At 43.7% G+C, this 22,483-nt stretch overlaps 1 protein-coding gene and 1 pseudogene across 1 annotated transcript; both read left to right on the top strand.

Moving 5' to 3' along the window:
• The first annotated feature begins 7,281 nt into the window (after positions 1 to 7,281).
• On the top strand, positions 7,282 to 11,079 carry LOC110639978 (cytochrome c oxidase subunit 2). The gene has a single exon (XM_058147583.1). The coding sequence runs from the start codon at positions 8,914 to 8,916 to the stop codon at positions 9,799 to 9,801; it is 888 nt and encodes a 295-aa protein (XP_058003566.1). The 5' UTR covers positions 7,282 to 8,913; the 3' UTR covers positions 9,802 to 11,079.
• Positions 11,080 to 12,209: 1,130 nt separating this feature from the next.
• Positions 12,210 to 14,451, top strand: LOC131180180 (uncharacterized tatC-like protein ymf16; annotated as a pseudogene).
• The last annotated feature ends 8,032 nt before the right edge of the window (positions 14,452 to 22,483 follow it).

Below are 22,483 nucleotides of genomic sequence, written 5' to 3'. Positions count from 1 at the left end.
TAATGAGTTGTTTGAGTTTTTCTGCTGAAGTCGGAGAAGAGGATGGAAGAGGAGGTAGCAGTTCGTGCTTGAGTTGAATCAGTTGACAAAGAGCTCGAACCAGTAACTTCATTCCTGGGACGATGTAGGTGCCTAAGAAAGGTCATCTACTGCCGATGGAGTAAGCAGCGAAGGAGGTAGGTTTAAAGACGTGTTTATATAATTCGACCTGAAAGCTCGATTCCTACTAGAATACCAGATAAGGACTGTTTTCTAGACTCCCCCGCGCCGAGCTACGAGTAAAAAGGCCTACGTAACTTTTCCCGACTAATAGTGTTCTAAATCTCCGATCCCAACTAAGGGTTCTAAATCTCCCACTTCCCCCTTGCCAACTCGGTAGAGCTACAAAAAGGCAAAAGCAAGGGCGTTCAGGCTTTCCTTCTCAGATGGGGAATAAGGTAAGAGTTTTGGAATTATTTTCTTCCGGGAGCTTAAAAAATATAATAAGACCGAGCTTTCGAGAACTAAGATTTACAGCTTGGCTTTCGAAGGCGTTAAGGGAAGGCCCTCGAAGCATAGATCACTTTTCCAGCCCTCTTCTTGTCAAGGCAGTTGTCTTCTCTGAGTTCTTAGTTCTTCATTCTCCCCCCGAGCCTGAATAGGCTTTGTCTGATTGAATGACCTCTACCGCATTTTGATTGCTTTCCCCTCTATTACTGCAAGAAAAGAATGAAAGTTATCTTTTTTTTGAGCAAAGTCCCGGAGAAGTATGTATGAGAGTCTAAACTCATACTAAAAAGAGTTCTTTTTTATTCTTTAAGAAAAGAAAGGAAGGATAGAGAGGGAGTGTAAGAGGAAAGCATATATAGACAGTCCTATAGGAACTCTTATATAGACCTTCCTATAAACCCTCCCCCCCCAACAAGAACCCGGAGGACACTCACGGGGGCGAGGGCTCGTTACCAGCTCTATCTCACCACCCCTCCTCCCTACGGGGGGTTGGAGCGCAGACGAGCAGCACTGCGGGCATGAACGAGCGGAGGATCGATGAAATTGAGTCTTTCTCTTTTAGTCTTTAACTCACTCTTCCACTCATGTATGACCGTTAATACATACTCGGCAAACGCCCTCTATCCCACCGTAGGGAATACATTTAGGGTATGGAGCCGACGTCGCAGTATAACTTCGCTGCCCGTACTTCTTCCCAAGCAAAGTTACGGATTTCATAGTTCACGCTGCTTGGGGACCGAGCCGAGCATAAAGATAGAGATAGATCCCACCTTCCCTATAATTCGCCCGGTCTCGTGCGGGGCGCCCGAGGCAGTTCTCCGCTGTATGGGACGGACGGTTTTTCGGAACCTATCCGCCTTAACCCATTACCCATTCACAACTAGGGAGTTAGGGGCGAAGCTGACCTCAGGCAATGGCCGCCTTCTTGTTGCCTGTGTTGCCGTAGCTATGACTGTCGAAAGGTTCCCCCCTAAGCTTGGGAGTCTTCTATCTCACATAGACACATTTCACTTAGCGGCTTTATGAGCATCGTTCTAGTACCCATCTTTCCAGGATCCCTAGCTTTCTCCTCGGTTCAGCACTACACAGGTTATCTCTGACCATCACCTAGGATAATTCAGATAATCAAGAAAGATATCCTAAACTCAGGAATAAACATTAAAGAAATAACTTTGTATGCACGGACATTATCAGTGATGCTCTTATTGATTCTTATCTTAGACCTTTCGTAAGCTCACTCTTAGCTCTTCTTTAACTGCCATGCATGTATTTCTTTAGAGTTGTCTACCTAAGGTTAAGGTAAGACCCACGAGAAAGAAGGAAGCTAACGTAAAGTACAAGAAAGGAAGGACATACTAACTCACCGGAGTGGACCTCAGGACCGGTCTAGAAAGCCTAACTCCAAGGACAAGAAAGGAAAGAACAGGAGCAGGTAAGCAAGCAAGGCACATCGAAGTAAGCTATCGGTATAGAACAGCGGATTCTCTCTCAGGTGAATCCCCGCGGCTGATTCTATTGCAGCGAATCTAGCGGTTTCGCTTTATGCTTTATGCCATGTCTTCAAAATCTTCAAAACCAGTCGAGCAATTGACATCTGCATTCCTAACTACTTCATCTACTTCAGAGAAATATACTTAGCTACGCTATGATTTAGGTTATGTCCCCAGTTTCGGGAAGTTCCCCACCCCAACTGTTACCCTCAGGGAGAAGGAAGAGCTGTTTTACACTCCTATTAGTCTCAAAACTGAGCTATCTGCTAAAGGAAGAAGTTCGCAGTGAAACTCATACCTCTTTGTCGAGCTTCTAGCAGCTGTTCTATTGTCTGCTTCCGCTACTTATTCTGTGCTCCTATCCTTTATAGTATAGTCGAGCAGTTTTCCGCGCCTCTCCTTGAAAGAGGAAGATTCAATGAGATTAATCCCTTATGAGATTCCCCTCGGCTTAATCTTAATAAGGTGCGGTTCTCTTTCGCTTCGCACCTCCCTATCCCTATCGGTCGAGAAGTAAACTCGGGATAAGATAGGCTTCTCTCACGGTAATAAATCATGAGAATAAGCCATGAGAGTGAGTGCCAACTCTATGATCTTGAAAGGGTCAAGCCTTCTTCTTTCTCTTGCTTCGATTGGATCGGATAACTATCTTCAATAAAGAACTGTAAAGGCTGCTAAAGTGGAATCATTTCTTTACGGCTCGAGGGGAGGGCGTGAACGAGTCTGTCCGGCTTTCAGGGGGGTGCTCCTAATGATTGTTCTCTCTAGCATTTTTCCCAGATCGGACAAGCTCAGCTAGAGGAGCTTGACCCGTGCACTCAACCAGAGTTTGAGGCTGGAATTGACGAAGAGCCAAAGCACATCTTAGTCTTTGTCGTGTCAGGGCCCCACAACAACTTCCAAAGTCTCGTTCTAGCTCAATTGAAAGGCCTCGTGGAAGCCTTCCCTCGGCAAAGAGTGACTGAATGAACGAAGTGAATGAAGGAACGACTAAAGGAAGGAGTAAGATGACTGATTGAAGGAAGGAGTGAGACCTCCAACTAGGAGGTAGACGATTGACGGAAGGAAGAAGTGATAAGAGGAGGAGAGGGAAAGATGGCTTCCGTTCAATCCAAGGAATAGGCAGGCGATCATCTTTGAACGCTACTACGCATCCTCTACTGCTTGCCCTACTGTTCTGGTAGAACTAGGCTTTTGGCTGAACTAGCATCTTCTTCCAGTATTCTTAGCTTACTGTTTGCTTCCTGCTCTTGCCTCTCTGGCTGCCCTAACTATTTTACCTGCTTGCCTTGCTAGCCTTTACCTGTCTGCTCAAAAGCGAAATGAATAGCCAACTCGCTTAGCTTGTCTTACCCCTGGCATTACTCGCCAGAACAACTAATGTGCTTAGCCAATACACCAGCCACTCTTTCAACTCGCCACCTTCGAATTAAGGAGCTCCTACCATTTATCTTCAAAAGGCCAACCGCAGGAAGAAGACCTGCTGAATGCGAGTTCAATCACGAGGAGATGGGCAAGTCAAGCCTGCTAGTAGCCAGTATTCAAACTAGGGGAAAAACTCTTTCAGACTGGAGTTCCATAATCATAGGAAGAGGAGAGGGAATCTCATTCTCTTTTAGGTTGGAGGAAGAGAGGCTTTAACGCAATTCTTTGCCGCTTCCTTCGCTTCAAGGGATTGATTAAAAGTATTCTACTCGCGGCTTCGAAGACCTGCTCTTTTTAATTAAGGTCTTGCTCTCCTCTCTGAACTGTACGGATAGGATATCTTTGCTTTGCTCCCTCTTTTTCCTCCACTACTAAATCGCTTTCCTCCTTACCTTACAACATTGGTTCTTACCTTTAGGTTACTAAATGGTTCTCTTCGCCGCATGAGACTGAAACGAGTTCACTCCTTCCCTATCATGGAAGTTAGCTCAAAACCTTATCTTCTTTCTAGCTTGGTAATCCCTGTTATAAGAAGTTGAAAGAACGTTTTCACTCGGCCTTTTCCATGAAGCAATGAAGGAGTTGCTCGACGGCGCTCATCTGTCTTTTCGAAAGCCTTAGCGCCGCGCCCTACTCAGAACATAAGAGAAATAGGGTAGAACCGGGCAGAAAAAGTCTCTTCTCCGGGAAAGTCGGGAAGTAGACTTGTTTGTTAGTCAAAGTAAGGTCTTTTTTGAATCACTGGCATTTGAATGAATAGGAAAAAAACTTTCAGTGCCTTCATTCCGCACTTGGTCCCTCTCGTATTCCCCCCAGCTATAGGGGGTTTCCAGAGATTGACTCTATACATGATATTCCTGAATACAGTAAACTCCCCGTGTACCAACGTCCCCACTCCGGTATCCCCAAAGTCCGAACTCTTTAAGCATTCGTTTACGTAAGAACTCTCTTTTCTGGGTGGGCTTTCTTTGATGTCGAGATTGATGGCTTACGGACCGGCGGAAATTTCAGTGATCAATGAATGACTATAGGAACTAGGGCCAAAAGAGCAGAGCAGACTAGCCTCTGGGAGAGAAGGCCAATGAAGAAGGCATAACCGAACCCGAACTCGTAGACTACTTCTCTTTCATATAGCGCTATTCTTTCTGTTGATCTTTTGGGGTAGGATCTCTTTTTGTTCGGCCACTTCTAGGCAGCAGGGGCCAAGTGACGTGATTGTACGCGAGCCTGATACTGGACGAAGCGCTTACCAACAGGCTCTCTCTGAGAGTGGCATGGTCAACAGAGGAGTCAACCAATGGGTAGAACGGAGCCCGCCTCAACGGGAAGCAAGGAAGTAGGCCTACCCGTCGTCCCCAGGAAATTCATTGGAATCGTCATGATAGGCACAACCTTCACCTTAACTGGCGCTGCAACGGAGTACAATAAACTATTCAAAAAAGAAAGGTGGTTTACCACCCTTTTTCAAAGCCTCCATGTAGTTTTTCTTCCCGCGCGGACGATCGATTGTTAATTGTTGTAAGTACTGGTTTGGATTGTTAGGACCAACATCCTTTCCGGTACAGTTGTTTTTTAGTTAACAGAATGGTTTAGTTAAGACTTTAGATAAGCCAATGGAGTAGCTCGTCTCGTCTCATAGTATGAATAAGAAGCAAAGTCAATAGTCACTTCAATCGGCATAATAAAAATAGGCATATTAGGAAGGAACAGGAGAGGGCTAGAAGCTACTCGTTCGTATTGGGAACCACCACAGAAAGCCTCACAACACCCGAAACTTCCCACTCCTATGAGAATGATGACTAAACCCGCTAGAAGCTCGTTAAAACGTGAAAAAACTTCTTCTAATCCACTCGAAAAAAGGTACCTAAATCCTATTCCATGGTGTTAAAGAGCGCTGAGAGCTCATTTTTTTCGTCGATAAGCTCGTAAAACAAGGTTACTCTAATTCCAAAGCCGGGAAAGACTCGTTTTTTCCCTTTACAGCCTTCGTTTCTGGTTCGATTCTTTGGTTGCGAAGGTTATGAAATAGGAGATCCTATTTACAACTGATTTACCCGAAAAGACGAGATTAGGAGATTAATTATAGACCAAGAGAAGGGCTAGCGTTATAGACTTAGATGACTTAGAAGCTGCTTACTTTGAAGCGGATTTAAAAACATAATTTGAATATTTTTTTTTAACATAAAATCGGACTTTTTTTTTCAGACTTTGAAGATTGAAAATCGGGCTTTGAAGCAGACTTGAAAAACTTTCTTTTTTCAACAGTTGGCTCGACTTATTGGCTTTGGCCGCTCGCTGGTTGTCGGGTCAGATTCCATAGATGTCTATTTAGATGTCGATTTCTTGCTTTCGGCTTCAGGTGCTATTTCAATGTTAGATCAGTTTCGGTTTCAGTTGAGGTTGAGGATCCGATTGTGATTTCTGGTTCCATACCTACCAATTAGTGGAGATAAAAAGGCTCTGGAAGAGGTTGCCTAGATTCAGAATGCTTTCTTTCCTGCATGACCCGAAGGGCGAATTTCCATAGATCAGAGCTGACCTACGAACAATAATTGTTGATGGAAAAGAAATAGATGGAGAAGAAGATACCTCGATGGTCTTACCAGAACTCGCTGACGGAGAAGGAAGGCTGGCAGCTGGTGATGGTTGGTCAAGTTCATCTGGTGCTGCACGAACCAACTCACTTTTCTGAGTGTATCACTTCCCAAACAAATGGTCAGAGTGGCCCAAGTCATCACTATCATCACCACTCTGTGGTGCCACTGACGAAGAACAGGTCTTCCCAGGGGCACTACCGAGGGAAGAAGAGAGTCTCACATCTGTACTGAGATTAGGCAGTGCATGAGGAGGATCATGCAGAATACAGAGACTCATCCTCCACGAATGTAACATGCCGAAAGATATGAAGTCGTACGAGGATCAAAGCATCGCCGGGGAATACCCGAGTAAGATGCAAAATGCTATATGAACAGAACAATGCGCCTTGGGAGATAATTGATCTCGGAGTGAGTCTGGACACAAAGCACTTGCACCCTCATGAAAAATCTCCCATGGAATCTTGCCTTTATGATAGCATCAGATGGAGTTCTGTTGATGACATATGCTGCTGCTGGCTTCAGCCCATAAGTACTTAGGTACATGCATTTGAAGCATTTGGCTAGAGCAGCAATAGGTGCCTGTTTTTCTTTTCCTTTCTGCTACTCCATTTTGTTTCGGTGTGTAAGCACAGTATCGTAAATGTATAATCTCATTAGACGAGATAAACCTCTTAAACTCAGTAGAGACATATTCACCTCCTGAATCAGATCTGAAGACCTTGATCTTACATTCAAACTTCTTTTCCACTTGCCACTTTAAATTCCTTAAACCGATTAAAAGCTTTAGATTTGTGCCGTAGCATACCTGGTACACCGAGAATAATCATCTATGAAGGTGACATAATAGCTGTACCCAGAGAGAGACTTGACAGGGGCTGGCCCCCTTCCATCGGAATGGATCAAATCCAGAGGAAATATTCTTTCTTTATTATTATGTTCCATGAATTCAACATCTTTGCCTTGTTGGCAGCTAGCTCCAGCAAAAAAAAAAAATTCTATTTTTCATCTAAAAAAAAAGGCAAGAGTTGATCAGCACCCGTAGATCAATTTGCATGTCAAAATCTGTGGTGCCAGAAGAATGCCGACACAAACTTTCCTTAGATTCTGGCTTTAGCAGCTGCTACTAATGCAAAAACTTTTTCATCCTCCAAGCCCACCTCCTGGTTGTAATCGCTCCCCATGCTTCTTCCCTCTAGCTATCATTCTGCCCGTCTTTAGGTCCCGGTTAAATTCTTGCATTTGAAATCCTTGGTAACTTTACGTAAGGCAGAAGTTCTTTACTTTTGCAACCGGGAACTGAAAGTTTTCCAAGCGTGGTAGAAATTGATGCAGTTCCTATATGGGAGATTGGGAGAGGGCTCTATACGAGCGCCTGTGTATACCATGCAGTTACCTCTGTACGGAATCATACCTAGCTGGTTTTCAGGCTTGTCTGTGACATGATTGGAAGTAACGGCAAGGGGTTCCACAATGGATCTGAGGAGGAATTCACAGGCAAGTTCATGTGAAAGGCTTTCCTGCTGCCTTTTATTTAGTGGAAAGCAGAAGCGGTGATAGCAGTTAAGGGCATCTTACGAGCGCCTTTCTTTCTTTGCCAGGAGAGGTGGCCCAATCACTAATAGATCCGAGATCTCTTTCTCCACATTCTCTTCTCGATGGGCGTGGTCTAGGCATTTAGTATCTTGGTCCAGGCGAAGGATAAGTTCGGGTTTCGAAGGATAGCACATCAGTTTCCGATCCTGGGGGCACCTTCCCTTGGTTGCGGGTTCGATCATTGAATGCAGAGAGTTCCTTTACGACTATATGCACTGCCTTCACCAACAGAAGGGGTTGTGGAAGGGGGCCAACGACCCACTAAATAGTATCGGTCGACATCTCCAAATCCTTCTTACCCGGCAAGGGGATTGACTCGTGCTTTATAGGTGAGGGGATCGCAAAAAAAATATGCTTTAATATTCATTTATGTTTGTTTCTTCGCTCCCCTGCCAGCTATATCGGTGAGTCAGCCATTCGGGAATAGATCCCTCCCTCTGGACAAAGGGGCATAGAAACGACTGAACCAAGCATCTTTCCATCAGCGGAAAGATAGGAGTACTCCAGGGATCGAGATCTCTTTGCCGGCGGGTGGAAGCCGCTTTATGTGTTTGGTCCACCACATAAAGAAAGCCCCTCCCTTATTTGTTTTATCAGTGGGATCGTTCTTGACTCGGGAAAGGACGCCTCTATATCGAGGCGATCCTAAAGACCAGACCCCTGCTTCATTCTCCCTCGAAAATTTTCAATTCCCTCGATATAGATAGAGGCTATAGCCCACCTTTTCCGAGTCAAGTGTTTCGAATTCAGTTTCCAATTGAGTCTGTGTGAAACAAGCCCGTCAGCTTTCAGCTAGGAGAAATAGGTAATAGCACGAACCAAATGCTATAGCAATACCGCTCCTTCGGAGCGCCTCTGTAAGCCTTTTTTCTCTGCCTTTTGTTCTCAGGAAAGAGAAGATGTCTTTTCCAACCTTTCTTTTTTTTTTTAATTACTAAAGGTCATCGCCTGCTTCTATGTACTTGAGTCCTGATTTCGTAATTAAGTAGTATAGAAAGAGAAAGAGATTCGTCTTGCTTATTTGCTTGATCATTGAATTGAGTGCGTGGTAAATGCTTTTGACTGAACCTCCCATTGCTCTATCTCCGATAGCATGCAGCCGATAATGAAGACAGATATATAGAAAGTGTGCAGTGAGGGATCTTTCTAGGTAGCCAGTCTTTACTTAACTCGGCCCAAGCAATGCCCAAACAATCCCATGTCTTTCTTGGTTGGACCAAGCCAACCGGTGATTTCCGTCTTCCTGAATTGGGAGAGCAAGAATTAGTCTCTCTTTTTTTGGGGGGGGAGCAGAGCAGTCAAAGAATGAAGCAAAGCAAATGATTGTTCTAGAATGGTTATTCCTCACAATTGCTCCTTGTGATGCAGCGGAACCATGGCAATTAGGATCTCAAGACGCAGCAAGCCCTATGATGCAAGGAATAATGGACTTACATCACGATATCTTTTTCTTCCTCATTCTGATTTTGGTTTTCGTATTACGGATCTTGGTTCGCGCTTTATGGCATTTCCACTATCAAAAAAATCCAATCCCGCAAAGGATTGTTCATGGAACTACTATCGAGATTCTTCGGACCATATTTCCTAGTATCATCCCTATGTTCATTGCTATACCATCATTTGCTCTGTTATACTCAATGGACGAGGTAGTAGTAGATCCAGCCATTACTATCAAAGCTATTGGACATCAATGGTATCGGACTTATGAGTATTCAGACTATAACAGTTCCGATGAAGAGTCACTCACTTTTGACAGTTATACGATTCCAGAAGATGATCTAGAATTGGGTCAATCACGTTTATTAGAAGTGGACAATAGAGTGGTTGTACCAGCCAAAACTCATCTACGTATTATTGTAACATCTGCTGATGTACCTCATAGTTGGGCTGTACCTTCCTCAGGTGTCAAATGTGATGCTGTACCTGGTCGTTTAAATCAGATCTCTATTTCGGTACAACGAGAAGGAGTTTACTATGGTCAGTGCAGTGAGATTTGTGGAACTAATCATGCCTTTACGCGTGCGCCCGGAAACATAGGCCGACTGCTGAGCCCACTCTGGCTCAGCCGCACCACCGGGTGCGAGCCACCCGAGAAGCAAGCTATTACAGCGAGCGGCTGGAGCTGTAGGGAGCCAAGGAGCAAGGCAGTAGATAAGATAGAAGAAGGGGCCAGGCTCCCGGTAGAGCAGAGGAGACGGTTAGGATAACGAACTTGAAACGCGGAGCCCAAGCGGCCGGCGAGCGAGTGGTTAGTGGCCAATAGCGCCCTAGTTGATGGCATTCCTCTCTGCGGCTGGCACTCGAGGAACCACGGGGCACTCCATACAGAGCAAGCAAGTCTTAGGGATGAGACGCCCGCGCAAGGACCTCAATTCTCATTAGGAGGTCGAACCAAGGACCTATGGAAGTCGGGGCTACCCCGTCCCCATGGGCAACGCAACAGTGTCCTGAGGGAGGAGTTTAGAGGCCTTATAGTAGCACGGACTTTTTTTTCTTTCTAGGTCATGCGAAGGGGGCCAGTCCAAGATCGTACTGTTCCTCTACAAAGACAACAGACGCTCTCAACGGCTAGGCGCCACTATCTTTCTGAGTTATTCCAGCTTCTTCATGATTTCGTGCCGCGGTGAACAAACAAAACAAAAAAAAAAGAGGACCGTCTCAACGGAAGGAGAAGGACCTGCAACGGCAGAGACTACTGACCCTCTTCTTGTTCCTAGCCGTCTGTTACGAGTCTGGGAAGCCTGGAATCCTAAATAGGAGGGATCCCTCAAAATAGAGAAGGGCGGGCAGGGCTTCCGCAAGGGCCTCCCCCCTTTTCCCGGTCAAGATAGATGGGAAGGAGCCCTATCAAGTAAAGGCCATAACCAACCTCTTTATTTATGTACGTACACCTTTGTTTCAGGGCGGGGCCGCCCTTCCTCCTGCTAATCCGGCCATTTCCGAACCTGTCTTTCCCATCCCATGCAATTCAATGGAGGACTTCTCAATTCTTGCGATTCCCAGCTCCCTTAGCTTATTTTTATTATATTATAAAAATAAAAATAATTATAGGGTTCCAAACGGCAAAATAGGCTCAATGATCTCTTTCTTCGATAGACCGGTCCGGCGCTCCGCGTGGTTATATTCGTACATGTTCCGACTCGCCGGTCATTATGGATCTAGTGGCATGGCGAGGCAAAGGGGGGGCAACTACGAAGCTTCGTAGACTCGACAAATCGCTCCGCTTATAGAATAGAATGCAAGCAAGCTGACTCTCTAGCTTGCCTAGTAGCCTTCGTTTTCGACAAGGCGACCAGCGGGAGGAAAGACTAGACAGACCATACTAAAGTAAAGAGGCATTCAGGAAGCGACTAGTAGAAGCTGGCGAAGCTTCTAGAAGGCCGACCACTACATAGAGAGATCCATATACCAGTCATGAGCTATCGCTCATGCCTAGAGAGGCGCAGGGCAGGATCGAAGAGCTTAGTGTGAAACGCTCAGGAAAAGAGCAGAGAATGGGTTGTGCGCCCTCCGCCCCATCCTACTAAAAAGAATGAAGAGCTTTGATGCCAGCAAGCACAAGCATCCTTGTAGTTGTTGGGAGTAGGATTCCAAACCTTGTTTTTTTCTTTTTAATATAATAAGAATAAGATCAACTTAATTTAATAATAAGGTAAGGCTATGAAGCCCTTCCTTCAACTGGTTTTGGCTTGCCCCGGTTGGAGCTATGAAGCTTACCTTATTATTATGAAAAGGAGAAAGGGCTTTTTCAGCTTGCTGCTCACTTTCTCGCTTCCGAGAGGCGAAGGGAGCCTGACTTACGGTTTCCAAGCCTGGCGCAAAGCGAAGGGATTGGATTTCACCTATGATCAGATCAGTGGGCAACCATAGTTTCCTTTTTTTGTGGTGTTGTTGACGTTGTTGAAAGCGAATTTTGTTGTAGGCCTCGCTTTTCGGAGCTGCTCCCAGCTCACACTATGGTGGAGGAGGTGCCGTGAAAATCTAGGAGTGTGAGCAGTACGAGCTGAAAGGCTCCCATACTGTTTGGAGGGCAGGGGGCATAGATGCCAAACAAACCTGACCCATATCTATCGTCGTAGAAGCTGTTCCTAGGAAAGATTATGGTTCTCGGGTATCCAATCAATTAATTCCCCAAACCGGGGAAGCTTAAGTGGAAATGAAAGAATAGGGTGAGGGAAAAGGGGGGAAGCCACTAAATTGAAGGCTTCACTCGCTCGCTCTAACGCTCGTTTAGTAGACAGCGAGTGGAGTGCATAAGCCCCTTTAGAGATAGGGGGGAGTACTACACGAGCTCGTAAGTCAAGTACGGAACGAGCCTTGTCTACGAAGCAGAGCGACCTCGTCTTGCTTGCTTCTGGCGAAGCTTCTAGAACTAGATAATAGGCATTTTTTTTATGGTAGGAAAACGACTTTTTAGGCCGACTACTACATAGGAGCGATAGCGAAGCCAAGCCGTATAAAGGCGAGCAGCCCTTATAGCAATATCAAACGGCCTACTTATAGCCCTCCCCGGGGACTTCAACGGGTCTTACAAGCTCATAAAAAAAATGGCAATTCTTCACGTTTTCCTCAGAGAGTGGGAATGAATTCTATTACTTGATTGACATTGACAGATATGTGTACCACACCGAACAAGCAATATGCCGATATGCTTGATGTACCAGCCAAGCCAGCTCGACCGTATACAGTATAAGGGATTCGCCTTTGCCTCAGACAAAATAAAAACGGATTGAACAGGACAGGACAACCGGGAAGGGAAGCCTGACATAGATATTGATTTGAACAAAGGAACTGAAACCGGTACCAGAAACCAAACAAGAGATGGAATTCCAGATTGAACAGATGACCGACCTACAATAAGACGAAAATATAATTCCTAATTCCATTCTCTAAGACGAATTAAAGGGATGTCTCTAAGCAGCCAAGGCCAAGAGCAAGCAAGAGTAGTCCTATCTGCCTAGAAGGCATTCTCTTTATCGAATCCTATCAAATCTTTCTATTTTTCCTTTGAATTACTCATATATATATCCTATGAATTTCATTTCGCACCGGAAACTATTCTAGGAGAAGTTCGAATCCGTTCCGTTCGGATATTGATCGGTCTTGGTTTGACATGGTTTACGCGTTACTGGTTTCCGGAAGAGTTAATATCTCCATTAGCTAAACCCTTTCTTACCCTGCCTTTGGACTCGTATTTTGTTTGTACACAATCAACGGAGGCCTCCTCGACATATGTTGCAACGTCTTCAATAGCATGCTCTTACTTCGTCTTTCCTTTAATAAGTCATCAAATTTGGTGCTTTTTGATCCCCAGTTGCTATGGGGAACAAAGGACGAAATACAATCGATTCCTCCATTTAAGTGGTTCTCGCTTCTCCTTGTTCCTGTTCCTAACTCCTCCCCGGGTAGTTCCCAATGTTTGGCACTTTCCATACTTCGTGGGTGCAACATCAACAAATTCGCTCATGATCAAGTTACAACCTAAGATCTATGACTATATTATGTTAACTGTTCGTATTTCGTTCATTCCATCGGTATGCTCCCAGGTACCTGTAATTGTGATCCGTTTGCCAGAACCGAGGGTCTTTCTGTGGAAACCTTCACGAACAATCGTCGTTTTTTGATGGTTTTTCCGCTTCTCACAGCTGCTCTTTTCACACCTCCGGATATCTGGTGCCAAATCGTCGCCCGTTTCCTTATTTCTTTGATAATAGAGTTGGCTATCTTTGTGGCATCGATTGTACAAGTTCGTGAAGAGGGCTGGACGAGTGGAATGAGGGAGAGCGGCTCGATCGACAAAAAAGAAGAGTAGCCCCCCTAGAACCTGGCAAAGTAACTATCAATGAATTCCCGAGCAATTCTCAACCAACATATGCGATTCATCCCCGTAAAGATTATAACACACAGAAGACTCCTTACCTTAGGAGCGGGATGAGTGATACATCCGGTGAGCGCCGGTGAAGAACGCAAGCAAAGCTGAGCTTTTCGGAGCGAACCAATCTTCCGTACCGACCCCTTTACTCTCTCTCTATAAAAAAAGCTTGCGGGAAGCGCGAAGAGCTAAGCCACTAATGTCGTGGCGAAGGTTATACCTCAGAAAGTCAGCGAAGAAGCCCACGGAGCGGTTTCATATGTGTTATATCCTTTCGATCGAGCGACAACTTCTAAGGAAGGCTTTCATTCCCCTTTGAAAGAAGTAAAAAAAAAGAGCGCTAAGGAAACACCAATGGAGAGAGAGAAGGTTGAACAAGTTCTTCTAGATCTCATGGAATAAGGCAGAATTTAAAACAACACTTTCCATCTCTTGCTTTCATAGAAAAAAAGAATTTAGGAGATGAAATCCTGATTACAACATTACCGCAGGCCAAAATTGAATTTGGAAGAGCAAGCCAGAGAAAAGAAGCGTTGAGATAATATACCTTTCATCCTAATCTCATCTACTGAAAAAGGGGGCCCTCTTGATCACCTGAAGAGATTTTTAGGCAGAATTGGCAAAATTATTACCGTGAGGATTGAGCTGCCAAAAGAGATTATCCCCCGGGCTGGAAGATAAGATTTATGCAGTCCATAGAAAAAAAAAAAAAAAGAAAAACAAGTATTCTGAAGCCAAATGCTCTTGGACGGGCAGTTGAATAGGGAGATAAATCCTTTTTTCTCCTTCATATTGAATGTAGTCTATCACTTTGAGGTCATGAGAACCTTGTGAATTGATATAAATTATGGCATGCATCCCTGAGGAGAGTGGCACGGCCAAACATCATCCCAGAAGCGAATCAGCTTACCATTGCCCAACCAAAGTCTAGCCCAAGTTCTGCCTGAAAGTCTCTCTGTACCAAATAATACCTTTCTAGATGCAGGATATTTAAGAGGTGGGTTGGTCAATCCATTTTTTCCATTGGAGAGGTACTTAGCAGCCAAATATGAGCACCATGGCTTTTTTTCTTTTTTTTTCCTTTGGAAATCTCCATAGCCACTTCATAAGAAGGGCTGGCTTGGTTGAAGTCCACCTCCTTCGTTAAGGTGATTGAAAAAATCCAGACCATAAAAAAGATTTCATTTTTTGTATGGGATGTTAGTAAGGATGAACATGACGAGGTCTTATTGCATTACTTTTTTTTTAAATTCAAACATATCTATCTCAATCTTGTGGCAATTTCCTCTTCAAATCACATCAAGATGAACTTTGAAGGAATAGGGAAGGCTACTCTAGGAATTCGGATTATGGTGGAGTCATAAAAGATGGCAATGGTGCTGTCATGTGGAATTGAACAGGTCTCCTCTAGGAATCAAAAATGCAACCTTTTCAATAGAAGAAACTCTCCTGCATGGCCATAGTTTTGTCCAAACTATTGATTTTTTTTTCAAGTCATCATATCAAACAAAAAGGGGTTCTCTTAACATGATTAGATGGGCGAATGGTAATAATCAAGAACCTTGGCGCCTATGCTTTATCCTGAGAAAAAATTTGTCAATATATGTTGAGTTAAATTTCATCATATGAAGAGGGAAGCGACTCATTTAGCTGACCGTCAGGCTAACTTGGGTGTTAGGCTGCAGTCTTGTAGTCAGTGGATGGGAGGTCTTCCATTCCAGAAGAGATTTGAATTTGACTCTTTCTCCCACTTATCATCTCTCTGCGGGACTTGTTCCCTCTTCAACTCAGCGCTTTATATTTATAGATAGGCATTTTTATTGAGAATGCTTTAAGGTCCCACCCACCTTACCTTTAAAAAAAAAAAAGTAGCCGAGCCGAAGGAGCTCTCACAAATAGAATTTGAGTACCACGGAGAAAAGCTAGCTGGATAAACAAGACAGGGATCGCCCGCTCGGCAATGCTACCTTGGGGAGGAGACAAAACACTTTAATAGAACATTGAAACTCATATTTCAAATTTCCGATATATGAACAAGATTACTATGGAAGAGTTGGTGAACATTGTTTTGACTCATAGCTCTAAGATGACTAGCATGAATGAGCCAGCTTCAACACCACCTAGACTCTTAATCATAGACAGACTTGCACTGACCTCAACATAAAAGGATGAACCTGGTCCGTCTATTTGTACGCATTGGCTTAACTCACTCCCCTAGACACTGTAAAGAACATATAATGAAAACTGCCTGGTAAGGGCTGTACAAGGGAACGATAAGGGGGTTTGATAAGAAAGAGTTTGGGAATGTCCCGCTTAGTTAACAAACATTGAGTTTAGAGTCGGGACAGCATGAATACGAGACTATTGAAGTGAAGTTTGGAATCATTGTGGTTTTCTATCTTCAGATTACCAAATCACCAAGGCCTTTCAGCGATTCGACGCGCCCCCCCTAAGCTAGACGACCTGACCTCAGAGAGAATAGAATGAGTCGCCCTAGCCTTAGTCTTACTAAGAGTTTGAATTGCTCTGTAGGATAGTAGGGCGAATGAATTGCATTAGTGCGATTTGGCTAGCTGAATCGCCCAGCGAACAAATCGCCTCCTTACTATCTTAAAAAAAAGCGGACCCGCGCGAATCGCGTCTTCGATCTTGCATATATGCATATAAAGAAATATAAATATTATTTCTTTATCAATATATTTGATTTAGATTCGTAATTAGCTGCACATGAAGAATGGCAAGACATTGAAAGAAGGGGTTCTGCACGAATGCCCTGTTGAGAAAAACTTCAAATTGAATAAGATAAGACCGATCCCATGAAGGAAACGGGCATTCAAACAAGAGTTTCAGCTTGGCTATGTTCCCTCTCGAACAGCTCTTTTCGCAATCAGCAGTTTCGTAATAGACTAGGCTGTTAGCAGGATTCGCAGGCGAGACAGATGAGGAGCAATTTCATTATGTGCTAAAGGCTGCGGAATATTGTAATTTGAATTTATGTAAACGAATACTCCTAAAAGAAAAGACCTATCGCATCAGCTTGAAGATGCAAACCAAGACCTGGAGGAGGAGAATCCCACTCCATAACACTGTCGACTTGTCTAGAACCCAGCTTAGCCAGATGATCTGCGCATTGATTACCCTCACGCAAAACATGCTGAACCCGAACTTGCCAAGACCGATGAAGCAGGAGATGAATATCACCAATGAGAGACCAATAGGGATGGAAACAGCTACAACCTTTCTCAATTAAAAGAAACAGCTTCCAAGGAGTCCGATTCCAGAATGACAAGTCTGAACCCACGCTGCCAAGCCTCGGAAAGACCAAATCTGATTGCCATAAGCTCAGCAAGCATGTTGGTAGAAGTACCAATATGACAAGAAAAGCCAACAATCCAATTTCCACTTCTACCTCGAAAAATGGCACCAAAACCCGCTAAACCAGGATTTCCAAGCGAAAAAACCACATTAACCTTAAAAAAATCCCGAGGAGGCGGACACCAACTAACCAAGCGAGTACCTGAAGCAGGAGCATCTGCAGGCGTATCAAGGGCCAGCTTACAATGCATGAGAAGAGTGCGGACAAACGTAATTTTACCCTGAAACGTGCGTCGCTTCCCTTGAAGCACCACCTCATTCCTAAATTTCCATATGCTCCAACATAGAACCACAAAAGAAGAGGCATGATCAAACCTATGCTCATAGGTATCCAACCAATCTGTAAGCGACAACTGAAAGAAACTTAAAGGAGGATGAACAGGAAGCAGATTAAACCAAAGAGGCCTGACAAAAGAAAAGGACAATCCCGAAGGAGGTGTAGGCTAGATTCTGGATGCAAGTGATGGGGCCTAGTCTCATTGTCTATAAGAAGATAACGATCTGAACCTTGTTGGGTTCTTGATTGAAATGGGACCAGTAAGACTACCCACCACTGGACTTGCTTTGCTCTCGATCTGCTCGTTCCCACCTGTCTTCAACCAACCCTAGTTTTTTTCATTTCAGGCACCTCCCTATTTCAAATTCAAATTAAAAGGTCGCCTTTAGTTTGAGTTTGAGTTTTCGTTTTCGGTCAGTTACTCAAAGCACTTCGCCGAGGTCCCCTGCAGCTAACATTTTTATCGTATTCATCATTCTATCTACCCTTCTGCTATAATATTATTCCTATAATGCATTCTATGTATTTCTAAGGCTTATTCCTTTTCTTATGTCTATCTTTCTTACCTTTCTTCTGCTCACGAGCGTTTCCGGATTTCCTAGTTCACGGGCTGTGGTGAGGACCGACTTGAACGCTACACTATTAAAGATCCCACCTCCAATAGTGCATAATTCAAGTCATGCAGGGCGCTCGAAGAAGTTTCTGCTTGGATTCCCCATTCATCCCTAGTGATGAACCAAGCGACTCATTACCCATTCCTACTAGTGAGTTTGAGCCCGCCTCAAACTGATGAGTCAAATCCTATCATCCTTTCATCCGATAAGCCGTATCATCACTCCTCTCGCTATGCTCGAGCTGCTTCGCTCGTTCAGTAATCCTCTAAGCTTCTGCTTTCAGACTTCGACGTAACTCCTTGAATACCAGACTTTTGAAAGGAGAGTTCGGTTCCTATTGAGTCAGCTGTGGGATGCTTAGACGGTAGTTAACGAGTGAAAGCCAGCCCTACTAAAAAACAGAAGCTGGCTAGTTCGAGCTTTTCCTGGGAAGTTCTCTTTCGACTTATTATATATATATAAAGGCAAGAGTCGCTTTCCTCAAAGCTTACAGCTAGTCCTAAGCTTCCTTCTAGGGAGTGAAATCAAGTAGTGAATTGAATCACTGAGAATTCTGTGCATACAAATTTCTTTCTTTTCTTTTCTTTCATCTTCCTTCCGGATTGACTCTTGCTTTTCTGAATTATCCTATGTGATGGTCAGAGATTACCTGTGCTGTGATAAAGTAAGTAAGAAAGCTAGAGATAGATATAAAATAAAGCTTAGACCAGCAGGCGGCCAGTAAGGATGAGATTTTATAAAAGCAGGCGCAAGGCATTAAAAAAGAGTCTTAAAATTGGACAATAAGGTAAGCTATTTCATTTAGAAATATACGTTATTCGAAGCCAGCCCTTCCTTCGCTCACTTCTCAGGTATTGGCCTGCTGAAGGAGTCTTCGAGAGCCAGAGCAGGGGAAGGACAAGAGCTATTTTAAGCCAGTCAGCTCTCCGAGCAATTAGTTTGAAAGCGGAATCAGGAAGTAAAATGAGAAAACAAACTGTTTTCTTTCCGGAAGTTCACTTGGCATACTCTTGTCAAGCATCACATCTCTTTCAATCAGTTGAAAGCTTGAAGGCGCAAGGGGACTGATTATACTCCCTAGAGATTCAAGTATTATTGCTAGCAGGGGATTCTGATTAAAATGTCCCATCTCTTGCGAACAGGGGATTCCTCGAAAACACTAGCAATTGATCGGAGAATAACTAGGAGAGAAAGAACTAGGAAGAAATAACTCTAGCAACAAGGAAAGAGAACTCCTAAGAGTAAGAGCAGCCCTTCGTGTAGGAAGGTGTAGGAGCGAAGCCACTCTTGCCCCTTCTTCCACTAGTCTTAGAGCTAGGAACTGGGAAAGAGTAACCGAGAAAAGGCATGAATGAAGGAGGTTTCTAAGGAATGAAGGAGCCTAGTCTATTTGAGGCGGGATGCCCAAGAATAGAAGTAGCCATATGCCGAAAATCGTCTTCTGTGATGTCAGGGAGAAATCGTCTGCTCACTTACGACAAGAGGGCATTATCTGCCATTGATTCTAGCACAACCGATTCGATGTCAAAGGACAAAGGAAAGGCGACAAAAGCTCTTATTCCAACAAGCCCAGAAAAGAAAGAGGAGAAATTGGCTTAATTCTTACCGATGATATTACTAGTTATTCCGACAACAGCTTATGATATCACCCTTTTTAAATTGAAATTGAAATTTAAAGGCTGCAGGGATTTCTATTTAAGAGCCGGGTGAGCAATTTCGTGCCTGGTATTCCTTATTTTTTTGATAGCACAGGTGATCCCTAATAAAAAAAAGCTCGCTTCACTAACAAAGATAGAATGAGTAAGAAAGTCGCTTCAAGCTCAGTTAGTCGTGGAGTGATTTCAGGAGGGTTGGGTTGACGCAAAACGGATTCGAGGTCCTTTGTCGACATGGTTTCAAGCATATTTCTATATAGATCTCTTTCTTTATTTTGGCTTAGAATTATTATTGAATTTCTTTTCAGAATCACACACCTTATGTAGTTACTATTTAAAACATAGGAAACCCTAGTCGAATAGAATTCTTCTTATTATATACCTTTTTCATTACTATTACATCTGTAAAAATACATAGTAAAAGGAAGGTTCTCAATCTGCCTGATCCTGAAAGGATGCATAGTAAGAGAGGAGGAAAGGAGGATTAGAATTACGATTACGCCTTTACTAGTAGCATCTTCTTTTCCTGCTACTCTAGCTATTCTAGAAACTAAATAAAGCCTTCACTTCAAGCTTTGTTTGGGGTGGCCTTTCTTCTTTTGCGGCGTCTGAACTTTTTGAATTCAAAAACCCTTGTTGCTAGACTTTCAATATTGCTAATATCGAGCAAAGAAAAGAGTTTTCTTCTGACTTTTTCTAAAATAAGTCCTAAGTATAAGTACCCGGGGTACTCTAACTCTCTTTTTTTAAGACTAAACCCAGGTAATTGAATAGAGTAGATTCTTACCAAACCAAACAAGCCGTTCCATAATATATAATATATAATATAATAGGCTCCACGAAAGTAATGTTTGTTGGCAATAGGCTGAAGCCCTTTATTGAATTCATTCTCGTATCGGATCAGAAAATAGCTCTGCCTTACAAAACAAAGAGTGGTTAGCTGAAGTGGATTCTCTCTTTTGTAGTAGTAGTAGATGCCGAACCTGCTGTGCCCCATTGACTAAGAAGGGGGCGGGCGTTTGAGGCTGAGGAAAAGGGGTTGAAATGGTGGCGGAGAAGTTTGCTGGTAGAGTTGAGGAGTCTGGGAGACATTGTTTACATGAGGAGGTGCCAGCTGGTTGAACACCGGATAAGAGTAAGCAGGAACCACCTGCAGTGCTTGTTGATTCTTACTGCGAGGCCTTGCCATTGAGTAAGCGCTTGAAGTCAGCTCTTTTCATTGAAAGATCCGGTCTAAGCTAAGCTGCAAGATAGGCTAGAGTCAGAGTTCAAACCACTTCTTTCAATAAAATAAGGTCAGGCATTGACTAATTAGTAAGTCGACTAATTAGTAAGTCAGCTCGAAAGAAGTCAAAGCGGAATAAAGAAGTACTTGCGTATAATAAAGACAATAAAGAATGGCATGAAGGTAAGGACTCAATTTCAATCTAGTTCATCTGGATTGAGAGTGGCTATAATACGGAATATCCGGTCTTCCAGATCCGCTGCTAGCTGTCCTTCCTAAGCAGTTGAATGAATCCCGAGAGAAAGCACTACACTACTTGAATCTTTGTGAACTAGAACAGCTACCGAGATGGTTGACTTTACGGAATGAAACTAGTGAAGTTTGCCTAGAGGCTTCAAGCTAGAAGGAAATAGTTAATAGCACTTGCAAGAGGAGGGAGTAGTGATTCAAGTTCAAACTACTAATAGAGCGAAGTCGGTGCTTGATTCAGTCAGTCAAGGCATTGAATCAAGTCTTTCTTTAGAGCTCATCTGGACTGATTAAATGTTAGAAGAAACTAGGCAATCAAGCAAAGAAAGAAGGCAAGCAAATGAATCGTCTCGGGGATGACTACTTTGCTCTTCCTATCCTAGCCCTATGAGACCTTACATGCTGGTTTCTAGTCTTCTCCACCGGAGGTAACAGTTTGCAGTCAAAACGGTAACGGTTGTTGGTGTCTGCTCATAGCTTCTTGTTCCTCAATCTAATTGATCGTATATATAACTCCGATCAGTACCAGGCTTGGCATTCTCAGGTGGCTTCGCCGCAGGTACCACACCGGTAGTTTATGGCTTCTTCCATTGAGTGAGCGTCTTCGACCTAGTTACTGTATTCTCTCTCGCCTTTTCGAATGAAAACAAAAAGCCATAGCGTACTTTTTCAGGGCTGGGCGAATCTGGCGCTTATAGAGTACAGCGGCACCACGCGAAAAAGTTAAACAAGGCGAAGGGAGTTACCTTTAGACTAGTAAAGGATCGTCAACAAGGGCGTTCTAGTGCGTTGTAGATTCTTATCCAATACTTGTATCATTTGATGATGCCATGTGAATCGCTAGAAAGATGTAAAGTAAAGTGTATGGCTAACCCAATAACGAAAGTTTCGTAAGGTGACTTTCGCATCCGTCATGAAGCGACTAAAATAGCGTATATAGAGTCAAACCGCCCTTCTCCCGCAAATAGCTTCTTCTCTTCCTCTATCTCTATAAATTCATTCCTTAAGGCAGATAGGATTTTTTGAAACTTATATTCTATTACATACGCCAAAGGCAACTGATTCAACAACAGCTATCACATCACAGCTATCTCCTCGCTCTAATCCACTGCTACATGAACTATGAACCATCTGCTCCTATTCCGCTTCTTTCTATACTATATAAGATAATATCTCTTTATTCTTCAATCTCTTCCTATTCTTTTTCACCCCCTTTAGAGAAGACTCCACCAGAACAGGAAAGTCAGAAGTCGATGGTTAAGGTTCCTGTCCCACTTCCCTGGCTAGCTTTAGTAGCTTGTGTACTAGCCTCTTCTATACCAGCTGATTCAATAGCAGGGGATGAAAAAACCGCTCCAAGGACGGCTGGCACCCAACAAGTTGGCAAAGACAATCCATCAGGGAAAGCCAGAAAGTCAGATAGTGAAAGCAAGGGCAGGTTCAAAGAGGAGACTAAGACTAAAACGAAGTCGAAAGGAAGTCGTTCACCTGCATTGGTTGCTAAAGCCCTAAAGGTTCGAAAGCCAGACCATAATATCGAGCTAGCAGCTTAAGAAGCACAGATTTAGAAAGTGGTATAGGTGGTGAAAGTGACAACAGATGCTGCAGCCGCTTCAGAACGC

This window comes from Hevea brasiliensis, chromosome 5 (assembly GCF_030052815.1).
Source record: "Hevea brasiliensis isolate MT/VB/25A 57/8 chromosome 5, ASM3005281v1, whole genome shotgun sequence".
In the NCBI taxonomy this organism is placed as follows: domain Eukaryota; kingdom Viridiplantae; phylum Streptophyta; class Magnoliopsida; order Malpighiales; family Euphorbiaceae; genus Hevea; species Hevea brasiliensis.
This window is presented reverse-complemented; position numbering and strand designations above follow the sequence as displayed.